Genomic DNA, 14,602 nt, shown 5'->3' with positions numbered 1-14,602 from the left:
AACTTTAAAAGTCCAACTTGACAGAAATTTGGTGTAAAACTGCAGTCACTTTGCAAATCCAATTAGTCCCTATGTGGGGAAAAAAATGTTGCAAGATGTATGCGTCCACCGGTCTGACAATGTCAGTAATAGTACAACGTTATTAATCTGTATAGAGACCAAGTCTAAGGGGAATAATTATACCCAGTTGTCAGTTTATTCATACATTTGCAGGAGGAAAAACAGAGGAACAGCAGATCACAGATGCCTATGAAATGTGATTTTGCATTGTTCTTTAATGGGGGAATATAAAACAGACAAGTCGAGAGAGCGGACAGATCCTTTCTAAAGCTAGCGGGGCAGCTAGAGCGTGGTGTAACACCCAGTATCTGCACAGTGCGAATGTGCGCTAGCATATGTAAATATACGATCTTATCATTTTATGGCTCTTTGTCTTCTTGTCCTCCTTTGTTTTGTACATTTGCATAAAAGTTCAGCGCAGACAAGGTGAATTCATTGTTCTTGTAAGCAAGCATAGCCACAAATATATAATTCATGCTCCAGTGAGCATCAGTATATCAGTATACGGTAAGCTTCACTAATCTGCTTCATCAGATTTTATAGAGATGATCTCAGAGGGAAAAGGGAAGTTATACGTAAGCTCTCACCCTCCATCACCACATTTACAGGGTTCTGGCACTGTGTAATCAGTGATTTAGTAGGAAGGTGGATAAGCTGGAGAAGTTGACTAGCTTTGTTCCATTGTCTGTGATGCCAGGCAGCTGTTGCACAGCCATATTTTTATTTTATTTTTTTGAATCAAATCATTTTTATTAAAAATTTTGAAGAAAGCAAAATCAGGGTTCACAATCACATTATGCCAATACGATTCTATCATAGAACTCCCAACTGACAAAAATGACACTTGCAAATACACACAATATTCAATCATGAGTACCTGAAATGGCATATAAGATACACCCCCCATAATCTACTAAGAACACTGATCATAACAATGTTCCCTAGACTAACATGTTAACACCCCCTCCCCCCCCTCCCCCCCCCCCCCAAATGAAAGGAGTACTAAACCTTCTATCCTAGTTTATAGCACTAGATGAGTGTGAGACAACCATTCGTTCCACAACTTGTCAAACTTCTGAGTACACAGCCATATTTTTAAGTGTTTAGATACTATAGAACGACAGGAACTGCAGAAGCAATAGCTCCCATGGCTGTCCCTCCAGTTGTGGATGATGGTCATGTTTTTTTTTTTTTGAATGATGAAAATTTAACCAGGAGAAGGAGCCCACGTTTTTATTTTGCCTATGGGGCCTTCTTCATCAGCACATGTAGAAATTACATACCAGATTTTTCACCCTATTAGACGCACCTGCCCATAAGATGCACCTAGGTTTTAGAGGAGGACAATAAGAAAAACATATTTTTAATTAGACCTCAGATCAGACCACCAATCAGACCCCCAGTGTTAATCAGACCTCAACTCACAGCCCCAATCAGACCCCAATGTTAATAAGACCCTCAATCAGACCTCAGATCGGACCCCAATGTTAATAAGACTTCAAGAAGACCCCAGATCAGACCCACAATCAGACCTCAGTCTGATTGTGGGTCCCATAGTATTCACCCCATAAGACACCGTGACATTTTCCTCCCACTTTGAAGGAAAAAAGTGTGTCTTATAGGGGGAAAAATACAGTACATCTGATTCTGTTCTGGTGCTTTCCCACCCAGTTTTGATTTCCATCTCTGTAGCCAATCCCTGGCCTCCACAGTCACCTGTGGTAGGCTGGTAAGTCGTCGCTGCAGAACCAGTTTTTCAGCAGTGATGACATACATTACTACCTAATGTAAGCACTGAGGCCAGTGATTGCTTGCAGTGATCATGTGGAGCAGTCATCACAAAGACCACCAGAACCACAACAGTGTTGGTGCTGGAATGGAGGGGAACTGAACAGGTTGATGAGCTTTATTTTTATTTTACAACATTCCTGGCCTTCTGCAAAAATGTTGGGGTTCCCGTCATACCCCTTAAAGTACTTCTATCTCTTCACCTTGCATACATATATCATTGCTTTCACCATTTTCAATTGTATGCATGTCTATTTTTTCGTTCATCCATTCAAATTTATACAAAAAAAAAATCAGATTTATGGCATATTCGCAGCAGCTTATATACACTCACCTAAAGAATTATTAGGAACACCATACTAATACGGTGTTGGACCCCCTTTTGCCTTTAGAACTGCCTTAATTCTACGTGGCATTTATTCCACAAGGTGCTGATAGCATTCTTTAGAAATGTTGTCCCATATTGATAGGATAGCATCTTGCAGTTGATGGAGATTTGAGGGATGCACATCCAAGGCACGAAGCTCCCGTTCCACCACATCCCAAAGATGCTCTATTGGGTTGAGATCTGGTGACTGTGGGGGCCATTTTAGTACAGTGAACTCATTGTCATGTTCAAGAAACCAATTTGAAATGATTCGAGCTTTGTGACATGGTGCATTATCCTTCTGGAAGTAGCCATCAGAGGATGGGTACATGGTGGTCATGAAGGGATGGACATGGTCAGAAACAATGCTCAGGTAGCCCGTGGCATTTAAACGATGGCCAATTGGCACTAAGGGGCCTAAAGTGTTCCCAGAAAACATCCCCCACACCATTACACCACCACCACCAGCCTGCACAGTGGTAACAAGGCATGATGGATACATGTTCTCATTCTGTTTACGTCAAATTCGGACTCTACCATTTGAATGTCTCAACAGAAATCGAGACTCATCAGACCAGGCAACATTTTTCCAGTCTTCAACAGTCCAATTTTGGTGAGCTTGTGCAAATTGTAGCCTCTTTTTCCTATTTGTAGTGGAGATGAGTGGTACCCGGTGGGGTCTTCTGCTGTTGTAGCCCACCTTTCTTTCCCATTCTGACATTCAGTTTGGAGTTCAGGAGATTGTCTTGACCAGGACCACAACCCTACATGCATTGAAGCAACTGCCATGTGATTGGTTTACTAGATAATCGCATTAATGAGAAATAGAACAGGTGTTCCTAATAATTCTTTAGGTGAGTGTATATATATAAGTCCAGTTTTGGCCAATCAGCTTGCCATCATTTGAAAATTTGCTGACCGCAGACGTCTCTCAGCTAGAAATTTGGCCTGTCAGGTTTTAACATTTAAGCCATGGTCTGCTGAAAGTAAATTTGCATGGCGTGACCGGCCAAATTTGGATGATCGTGTGAGCAAATCAGGTTTAATCTGATGGTTTTACCTGGCTTGATGCTAGTGGGAACGCTCATACGAATCATCCCACGGACGATATATCGGCCACATTCTAGACGATGTAACTCTCATGTGTATGACCAGCTTCACAGATGAGTCTCCACTTCTTTTACTTCTTTAGAAACCTGACAGCTCCTAACTTCTTTTTTTTTTTTCTTGTCCGGCAATAGGAATAGCCGATCCAGCAGTATGACCTCCAAGCAAGAGACAGATTCTGATACTCAAGAGCCCAGCAATTCATCTGACAAGAGTGTGCCCGACTGTCCACCCCCACGCCAGCCCACCTCATGTCCTCCAGTGCCCCTCCCCAAAAAGCACCTCTCCTATGGAGATGGTGGGGAAACAGAGGCCTCTGCCCTTCCTCCTCCTGACCCTTGGCTGGACTCTGCAGCCTCTCCTCCTTCTACAGAGCCTACCCAGGCGGGCGCTTGCCGCAGGGATGGACACTGGTTCCTGAAGTTGTTGCAGGCTGAGACAGAAAGGCTGGAGGGCTGGTGTAAGCAGATGCAGAGGGATACGGGCGATAACAACTTGTGTGAAGAAGGTAATCCTTTTAATCGTTCTGGGTCATAGGTATCCAACTGGCGGTAATGTTGGGTAGTAAACGTGTATGGATGGCGGAATTAGGTCATCTGACAGATGTCTTAAGAACATTGAATAAGTGGGTGAAATGGCATCCAGTATAGTGGGCCCTAGGTAACATTTCTCTGCTGCTTGTGTCTCAGTAATGGTGCTCGCTTCTTCTGGCCCCCGACTTCCAGTTTATGGGTGCAGTTTAACTAGCACTGACAGGATACTGTATATAGGCCCTAATCTTACAGGGCACCTGTCAGCAGATTTGTACCTATGACACTGGCTGACCTGTTACGTGTGCGCTTGGCAGCTGAAGACATCTGTGTTGGTCCCATGTTCATATGTGTCCGCATTGCTGAGAAAAATGATGTTTTAATATATGCAAATGAGCCTCTAGGTGCAACAGGGGCGTTGTCATTGCACCTAGAAGCTCTGCTCTCTCTGCTATTGCCACGCCCTCTCCACTTTCACAGGACCGGGCAGTTTAAACATGATCACGCCTAGCCTTGTCAATCACAGTGCAGAAGGCGTGGCAGTTGCAGAGATTGCTGAGCCTCTAGGTGTAATGGCAACGCCCCCGTTGCTACCAGAGACTCATTTTCATATATTGAAACATCAATGGTGGCACATATGAACATGGGGCAAACACAGATGCCTTCAGCTGCCAAGCGCACATGTAACAGGTCAGACAGTTTCATAGGCACAAAACTGCTGACAGATGCCCTTTAAAGGTGCCTTTGCATAGGGAGTGGTTACATTCCATAACATTTACAGGGGTTATCCTATAAGGAAGAGTTAGCACTAATCCATAGGACAGGTGATAAATGTATGATCATGGGGGTCTAACCACTGAAACCCCTCTGTTCACTACGTGGGTCCCAAGGCCCCTTTTACAGAGGAGTTTGAATGGAGTGGCGTTCATTAATGGGCTTTGCTTCAATGTCTATGGGACTGATATCGACAGGTGACATATAGTTGATAAATGTATGACTGGTGGGGTCCTGTGGTGAATGGTTGTGGTGTAACCCCTTTAACACAGAGTCTAAAACCATAGACATATAGAATTTCATTCAAATGTAGGATGTACCTTTGTACTTTTATTTTGCTTTCATGCTGTTTTTGTAGCTGTTTTAGACTACTTTCACACTAGCGATAGTTTGTCCGGCAGGCTGTCCTGGCAGGGGAACAGCCTGCCGGATCCGTACTAACGTTTGCACTCGTGTGCTGCCAGAAGTCCGGGCCGACCCCATTCACTAGAATGGGGACGCGCGGGAGACGCGGCCGCAGAACTGCAAACATGTCGAGAGGCGGCCAGACAAATACCGCAGCGTGCCGGAACAGCCTGCCGGACAAACTAACGCCAGTGTGAAAGTAGCCTAATATATATATATGTATGTGTGTGTATATATATATATATTATACACACACTCACAGGAGCATGTGATGCTATTTTGTGTTTGGACGCTGTAGCTATTTCCATTAGTCCTTTCTCAGTGAGAACCTGGTGCCAGTAGCCAAGCTGGCAAAGTAAACGCCAATTTATCTCCCAGATAAGCATGTCTCTCTTGAAACGTGTCCATCCTGACCTCTGCCTTCTGCTTGCAGTGATTGGGAAGGTCCTCAGTGCTGTTGGCAGCGCTCAGCTTCTGATGTCGTCGAAGTTCCAGCAGTTCCGTGGCTTGTGTGAGCAAAACCTGGTAAGAGGTCCATACAAGAGGAACGAGCATGTATCCTGTGTGGGATTTATTTTATGTGCATATTATATAATGAAAATTTTGACTTTTTATACTTTTTTTTTATTATTTACATATTCACCGTAAGATCAATACAAGCAAGGCCAGAATATATTTGAGCAGCCAATCAGGCAGCATTGACAGGCCCACTTCCCCTCCATAAACTTGCCAGACGTCCACTTTGTCACCACTGCAGCCAATCAACGGCCCCAGCAGTAATTTGCTCCTTTTGAGTCAAGTCAATTGGTCACATAGCGCAATGGGGGCAGGTCACCACTGCAGCAAATGATTGGCTGCGGCGGTTTCAAAGCCAATGTTGACAGAGGGCGACCTGAGTGGGGAGCAGGTAAGTATGCTTCCCTTTTGCAGGTCTGGCCAGGAGGAGGGGTTTGCCCAACCCCCCAGAAGGTGGCCAACCCCATTAAGACTATGGGGCATAGAAATGGATCATCCTGAAGCTGTATGTGGAGTAGATTACTTTCTTTTTTAGTTATTATGTACTGAGGCAAGTGAGCCTTAAGGCCCATTTACATTGCTCAACTAAGCAGACGATTGTTGGGAAGGAATACTTGCTTGCATGTCAGTGAAGGAGACCCCATTTACATGCAGCGATCTCCTCCACAGTATGGGGAGGACTGATTGCTAATGTCATCACTCGTCCTCATACAGAATCCTTATTTGCCGGCAGCGGGGGCTGTTTAGGTGGCACAATCTGCTGCCGGCAAACTATGATTTAGGTGTCCGTATGAAAGATCCAATTGCCCGAAGAACAAGCGTTTCACTCATTCATCGGTTAATCGTCGGCACCTTTACACGGCAGATGATCGCTCACAAGTGTTCCTACAACCGTTTGTTGGCGATGATCTGCCTGATGTTTGGCCAGTGTAAAGGAGTCTTTAGTGGGGGAAGCCTGGAAGGTTGGTTAAATAGAAGTGTATTATATATAGAGTATATTGAATCCATAAAAATGATACCATTGTCTGGTCCACAATACGTTCAACAAGCACAAGGTCAGAAGCCTCACAGAGCAGAAAATGGTTAATCTGCAGCTGGAAACATGTCGGCAGTCCGTCCCTGGTATACACCGCCTTCCCATAATATCTATTATGACTTGCACATTCCTAAATAATTAATCCTATAGTTTAATTCTGGCCTGCCTAAATTATTCAGTTGCATTTCTGTTGACCTTGGATTCAGTCATTTTAGATATTGGCTCCTTCTCCATCTAAACGGAACAGATGCAGTTACCATTAGTAAATTCTGTGTAACCTGGATGATGAGATCCCAAGAACAGGAGATGTCCGACACGCACACGTCTCCTGGATAGATGAAAGCCAATGGTTGCATTCTCTGGTTGATGAACTGATGGCATACCGCAACGTGTGTCGGCTTGGTCATGTATTCTTATAGTGGAGGGAGTGGTTTTTAGACCCCTCTGGCCTACCCATTTATGGAATCGGTGGAAGTCCAAGCTCATGGACCTCCATCAATGTTATGTCTTATAGCTGTGTCAGAAGATATCAGAAGGTAAGTTAGGTTCCCCTTTAAGTAATTTTCTGATAACCTAGCATTAACATTAAAGTCTATGTACACCTTTGGGGGCAATTTTTTTTTATGATGGCATGTTAATCGTTTTTGGCTAAAAATCTTTTTTTCAATTGGTCTTTATTTAAAAAAAATATTGAGCCATACAGTCACAAACGGTTAACTGATTTTATAGCAGTGTGACTGGTACTTTCACTTTCTTATCTAATAACCCTGATCTCTAAACTACAGAGAGGTCATTTAAGTCACATTCTAATCAGTAAGATAAGAACTGAGCTATAGTGAGTGTTTATTAGGTCAGAGAGCAGAGATAAGGAGTCCGTCAGCTCCTGGCCTGACGGAAAAGACAGACAATCCAAAGGGTGCTACTAGAGCATGTCGGCTCTGTACAGAAAAAAGGATTCCATATTTTTAATTAAACCAATTTTAAAAAATAGTTTTTAGCTCAAAATGAGTACAATGCAATAATAATAATAATAATAAAAAATTGCCCCCAAATGTGTACATGGCCTTTAAAGGAGTATTCCACAGGATAGGGGATAACTATGAGATTGGTGGGTGTCCTAATCCTGTGACCCCCACCGATCACAAGAACAGGTCCCCCGAAATGATCAGAGCAGCAGGTTGGGCATGTGCACTGCTGCTCCACTCACCTCTATGGGAGTTCCGGAAATAGTCGGGCGCTGCACTCAGTTGTTTCCGGAAGATGACTGAAGTGGCAGCAGTGCATATGCCTGACACGCCGCTCCGTTCATTTGGGGACCCCAGGAGGTACGGGGTCCCGTTCTCATGATCAGGGGGATCTCATAGGACGCCCACTGATCTGATAGTTATCCCTTACACTGTGCATACGGGAAAAATTGTCACAACCGGAATACCCCTTTAACTTGAAAACAAAAGATATATTTGATACTGATGGAAATGTTTCCCGATCTAACATTTGCATTTCACAAAAAGAGAAATCCTTGGCTTTTCTGGGAAACTAATGTCAGAGGAGAAAAGAAATATTTAACTCAGATCCATGTTAAATACATCTTACATTCACCGTAGCCTCATATGTGCTGTTTAGGGTGGCACCAAGATTATAGGATTTGTCAGCGGCTATGGATAAAATTCCAGGAAAAATGGTTAGTCAGCCCGTAAGGAGATTTTCCTATTCAATAGAGATGCATTGTGGGGGGGGGGGGGTGAATTTTGCCTGGATAGTGCTCAGGGGTTTGTCGGCTACGTGGGAGGAAGCTGCAGTATTTAAGGATGTGTTGTAATGGGTGCATTAAGCCAAAAGGTTTCAATGGAAAGGCAGTAAAATAGTCATTTGATATGTTGTATCCGCCTGTCTGGGAGCATTTGTTCTAAAGCACATTAGGGCTCTCATTTCAGTATTAGTAGTTTCGATGCACTTACCGGGTTGGATTAATTTACTTTTTATTTTTGCATTGTGAATTATTGTGCCGCTTCCATCGTGCCTTGTGGTATATGTGCTTTAAATGGCAAATGAATTAAAGGCTATGTGCACGTCTGGAAAACGGATAGCGCTGGTTAAAAATATACATTTTTATGTGCACAGGTCCCCTGCAGACCATTGTGCTTTCATGATTCCAGTCCACAAACAAACCCTGCGTGCAGCCGCATGCGGATCACCCCCATTGATAATCCGCGTATGGATCCACGGCATGACAAACTGCAAATCCACAGCAGAAATTCAAGGATCGGCCTCATATTTCTGCCACGGATCCCCATGCAAATACATGTCTCAATTTTTGATGTGTATTAAAAGTGGGTGAATGTACTTTTATTCTCTCAATACATCTAAAATGAAGCAGCTTTGTAACAGATTGCTTCCATTTGTATTTCTTTAGCTTCTATGCAGCTGAACATAAAATAGGGGGCAAATGGAAGGAAGGAAGCACGACTACAGAATAACTCTAAAAAGTTGGCTGTTACCATGGAGACACATATGGGGTCATTTATTAAGACCGGTGATGTATACACTGGTCTTAATACCCCTGCGCTGGCGGCGGATGCGCCAAACCTATGTAGAGGCGCAGGCCTCTACAAATCTTTTGCACTTTTTCCGCTGGCCGTGGAACATAGTTTAAACTACGGCAGCTCCCTTGCTGCATGCGGATTGCTGACCCATTTACTTGAATGGGATCCGCATCCGACGATCCGCACTGCAAAAAAATAGTGCGTGCACTACTTTTTTGCGGTGCAGAGGCACGGCTACAAACACCACGGAAGCACTCCGTAGTGCTTCAGTGGGGTTACAATCCGTCTTTCCGCACCGCATCTTCGGATTTGCAGACCCATTCAAGTGAATGGGTCCACATCCGTGATGTGAGGTGCACACGGTTGGTGACCCGTGTATTGCGGACCCGCTGTATGCAGGCCTCAATACGGCCACGGCGTGGCAACGGCCATGTGCATGAGCCCTTAACCTGGTCTTTGGACCACGGAGCATCTTTTTAGGCTACTTTCACACTAGCGTTCGGGGCTCCGCTTGTGAGTTCCGTTTGAAGGCTCTCACAAGCGGCCCCGAACGGATCCGTACTGCCCTAATGCATTCTGAGTGGATACGGATCTGCTCAGAATGCATCAGTATGGCTCCGTTTGGCCTCCGCTCCGCTCAGCAGGCGGACACCCGAACGCTGCTTGCAGCGTTTTCGTGTCCGCCTGGCCGTGCGGAGCCAAACGGATCCGTCCAGACTTACAATGTAAGTCAATGGGGACGGATACTTTTGACGTTGACACAATATGGTGCAATTTCAAACGGATCCGTCCCCCTTGGACTTTCAATGTAAAGTCTGGACGGATCCGTCTGACTACAAATTGGACTTAGACTTTTTTCGGAAATAGAATGCAGACGGATCCGTTCTGAACGGATACCATTGTTTGCATTATAGGAGCGGATCCGCCTGTGCAGATACCAGACGGATCCGCACCTAACGCAGGTGTGAAAGTAGCCTTACATGCACTGGGCGCGCACTGACTGACTGCTGATACAATGTTGCAGAGTGTTGCTGTGAAATATAACTACACTTCATATACCTTCTGATGAAAAAACTGGTTGCTTTGGCTCTACTGAATATTTTAAACAGCCTCAAGGTTATGTTCTAAAGTGTAATCATTAAAGAAGCACTTCATTCAGTGAGAATAAAATAAAAGTAAAGTTTTAAATCAGCAGTGCATGGAAAAAGACGCTCCGTGGTCCAAAGACCAGATGAAAAGTACTATAAGGCCTCTTTCACACTACAGTATGTTGAATTCAGTGTTTTGCGTTCCGTTTTTCACGGATCCGTTGTTCCGTTTTTTGCTTCCGTTGTGGTTCCGTTTCCGTTCCGTTTTTCCGTATGGCAAATACAGTATACAGTAATTTCATATTAAAAATTGGGCTGGGCATAACATTTTCAATAGATGGTTCCGCAAAAAACGGAACGGATACGGAAGACATACGGATGCATTTCCGTATGTGTTCCGTTTTTTTGCGGACCCATTGACTTGAATGGAGCCACGGACTGTGATTTGCGGCCAAATATAGGACATGTTCTATCTTTTCAACGGAACGGAAAAACGGAAATACGGAAACGGAATGCATACGGAACACATTCCGTTTTTTTGCGGAACCATTGAAATGAATGGTTCCGTATACGGACCGTATACGGAACGCAAAAAACGGACCGTATACGGAACGCAAAATACTGTAGTGTGAAAGAGGCCTAATAGATGTAAACGTCTAACACTGAAAGGTCTTATTTAATTTACTTGTACCTGTGCAGTGCTGCATTAACCAGCTGCATCCACTACACAGTGGACGGAGCTGTGAATGTTAGGGGTGCGGGTATTAATGGCCTTTGGCATGTAGGTGCAGAGGCATCCTGCAAAAAAAAGGATACCGCGCTGTGGGCGACATATGCCAATATATGCTTATACAGTGCCATATGTTGGAGCCAACTATCGGTATATGTTGTAAAAATCCTCTCAGATGTATACTTCTGATGGAAAGCCGAACAGGCCGTTGACAGAACCTATGTATTAATAAGCTAATATGTAAATACACAGCATGCACAAATAGGGGCTTAATAACTGTGCCATATGCTGATAATCACATTGATTAATAATGTAAATGATTTTGGGGAGTGCTTTTTTTCCCCTTTTGTATAATCTTGACATATACATCTCCTGCTGTGCCCATGTTCCCTGTTCACTCTCTTGTGTGAACTGTAATGTAGTGGAAGGGTTGTCGGGTTGTCACAGAGGGTGTTAAGCACGGATACGTGGCTACCCAGCTGTATTGTGTACTTGCCCAGGGGAATTGTCTCGGTAATCGATCTCATTTGCCCAAAAGGAATGCAGTTGAAAAGTTGCTGTATAGAAGATGCACAGGGCTGTCATTTCAGCTGTGACAGAATGGTGCGAATATGGGGTAAAAAAAAAAGAAATTGATCAATTACATAGTGAAATTTTTTAAAATAATTTCTGCCACTTTTTGATTTAAACCAGCAGACACTGATTTATGGGTGACAAAGGGGCTCTAAGGCTGTATATACATCTGTCATTGTAAACTCTAGTGCTTCATGGAAATTGCAATAATCTATGTCATTTCTCTGCCAATTGGCTCCCAATCGTTGCAGGTACCATAAAACACTCATACCATTCTATCCTGCCCAACTGAGTTAAAAAAACGTTTTTTGAATGTGCTTCTTTGTACATTCATAACTGTGAAGTAACAGTTATGTTTGGGCTTCCCTAATGTTTTTTTCAACCTTATTATTCTTTGTTTCAGCTGCACAGCTAGATGCATTTCTCTAAGAAACAGTTGGTGTCTCCATTCTGCCAGCACTGTACTGCTGTGACATCCTTTCCACTATGTTTGTTTTCAGCTCTGGAGCTCACAGAATAGATGAGGGGGAAATCAAACTTACAGACACACAGGGGGCTCAGAAGTAGAGTAGAAGCAGTTCTTTTATCAGGCTCAGGATCTCGGCGAGCTCTAACACGCCCCCAGTTTCTCTCAGCCAGTCTTCTTAGTCTCTGTTACCAGGAATCGATTTTGCCCGACAACAGGCAGTAGACTGTAACTTAGGTGGAAGTGAGACCCCTAGTGGCCATGACTTTACAGCTTTTTTTCAGGTGGATGCAGGCTGATTTTTTTAAGGGTACTTTCACACTAGCGTTTTTCTTTTCCGGCATAGAGTTCCGTCCTAGGGGCTCTATTCCGGAAAATAACTGATCAGTTTTATCCCCATGCATTCTGAATGGAGAGTAATCAGTTCAGGATGCATCAGGATGTCTTCAGTTGAGTCGTTTTGACTGATCAGGCAAAAGATAAAACCGTAGCAGGTGAAAAAAACCGGAATGGCATTCAGCCAAGGAATGTATTAGTGCTGGATCCGGCATTCAAAATGCTGGATCCGTCCTTCCGGCCTGCGCATGCGCAGACCGGGAAAATTCGGGAAAAAAAATACAAGACCAATCCGTCTGTCCGCATGACAAGCGGAGAGACGGATCCGTTCTCCTATGATATATAAGGAGCTATAAAACCGATTTAGGTCCTTGTTAATGGCCTGCCGTTATGAACTCTGCTCTTCCACAGATATATCTCCTCGTCTATATATAATATTGTAATGCCTTCGAGCAGAGTCTTCCATTAGCAGTTTAGATAGCAAAGCACTTTAAGGCAGAAGTCCTGGAAATATAATTTTTTTTTTTCCAGTGTACAACTATTGTTGCAGTGTAATGAGGTATAACCCATATGCAGCCATCTATCAAAGTACCTCTCGCACAGCCAGATTTCCGGAATAAATCCTGGGATATTTTTACAGTGCAATAATTAGGATCAGAAATATTCTGTGCTTGCTATATAGGAAGATGTCCCATTGCTTTGTAATGTGCTATAGATAGCGCTATGCAATGCACATGCTGCTCAAGGAGAGAGATTTATTGTCCCACGAAAAATATACCACAGTTTTCAAACCAGCACCTGGATCTGAATTATTTTGTAATTGCTGATAATTAAACATTTAGTACAGCCACTGAGTTATTTAATAAAATGTATCTGTATGGCGCCACCTGCTGTTTTGTTTTTGTTTGTTTTTTACCTGCTCACTGAGATGGCCGCACATGCTCAGTTTCATCCTTCAACTGCCTCCTGAGCTGTGATGGGGAGAGCTGAGACACGCCCCCTAAGCTGTGATAGGGAGAGCTGAGACACGCCCCCTTAGCTGACCCAGAATAGACACTCCCTTTGAGCTGTCAGCTTGATGTAACTAGCAGAGCAATGAATGGGGAGATCTCTGGATCCATGTGAGGTACAGGGCTGGTTCTAGCTTGGTTAGAAAGGGGTTGTAATGTACTATATGCCGATTATAATTTTTTACATTAGTCATGGGATAACCCCTTTAATACTGTCTATAGTGAAGACAGCACAAACCTAGAGGAGACCAGCAGAAGGTGTGCCAAATCTATCACATCGCCTTCGCTGCGTGGATAGATTTTGTGCAGCCTGATAGACATGTTGGAGAGTTTTCTCAGACTTAGGACTTATCCACACGACCGTATGTATTTAGCGGTCTTCAAAATACGGATACTGTCTGTATTGCATCCACATTTTTTGGAGACCCATTGACTTCAGCGCGTCCGTGGTCTGCATTTTGCGGCCAGGTGTAGGACATGTTCTATTTTTATGCGGATGGGACATTTCGATGTGTAAAGCGCATGGATCATCCATGTGCTTTCTGCATCCATATGTCCATTCCGCAAAAAGATAGAATATGTCCGCTGAATGCCGACCACGGACCCATTGAGGTCAATGGGTCTACAAAATAATGCGGATGGCACACAGGCCACCTCAGTGTTTTGTGGATCCGAGGTTTGCAGACTGCAAAATCGACACGGTCGTGTGCATGAGGCCTTATGCCGCACTTGGCTGAATTACGTTTTCACCAAAGTTATGGTGCAGTTTATTAATAAACGTGATGCATTTTAGGACTCCATTTAGCTATGTCTGTTTTTCTTTTGTGCCGTGTCTGAACATGTACCAATGTGGTGCACGGTATGTTTGCCAGTTTTTTTTGTGCAGTTTGTGGCAGAATTCTCATTTGCCGTCGTAAAAATCTGTCCCAATGTGCTGTATTTGGCTAATGGGGTGGCAATTTTTACCAAGCTTTTGGTATCAAAAAAGTTATTTCCCTGGCCAAGTTTTCTTTATATTGACCATTCATAAAAACCATCAAATTGCTCCTGGGCCCCACCTCAGCCCCAGAGCAGCTTCACTTTCATGGAATGCAGGGTGTCACAAGTTGTGCCTGGTAACTACCCTGCTGCCCTGTGGGCTCATTGTCGGATTTGTTCCTGCTTGTCAAATGATTATTAAAGTGGGCAATTGCTTATGATGCCATTCTCAAATTTAATGTTTAATGGGGGTTATTCCACAAATCAAAGAAAAATATTTAGAGTAATGCACACC

At 43.8% G+C, this 14,602-nt stretch overlaps 1 protein-coding gene across 3 annotated transcripts in view; it reads left to right on the top strand.

The window, feature by feature from the left end:
- DLGAP4 (DLG associated protein 4) overlaps positions 1-14,602 on the top strand; it is a 134,238-nt gene that overhangs the window by 109,126 nt on the left and 10,510 nt on the right. For 2 of the 3 annotated variants that reach the window (XM_044297324.1, XM_044297323.1), the window contains exons 4-6: positions 2,772-2,828; positions 3,457-3,830; positions 5,465-5,556. In XM_044297324.1, the coding sequence (XP_044153259.1) occupies positions 2,772-2,828; positions 3,457-3,830; positions 5,465-5,556 (523 nt within the window). The remainder of the gene's footprint in view (positions 1-2,771; positions 2,829-3,456; positions 3,831-5,464; positions 5,557-14,602) is intronic. The other variant, XM_044297322.1, reaches the window with a different exon arrangement.

The sequence above is a fragment of the Bufo gargarizans genome, chromosome 6 (genome assembly GCF_014858855.1).
Source record: "Bufo gargarizans isolate SCDJY-AF-19 chromosome 6, ASM1485885v1, whole genome shotgun sequence".
NCBI classification, from domain to species: Eukaryota; Metazoa; Chordata; class Amphibia; order Anura; family Bufonidae; genus Bufo; species Bufo gargarizans.
Note: the sequence above shows the minus strand (reverse complement) of the source record. Positions and strands in the feature narration are given on the sequence as shown.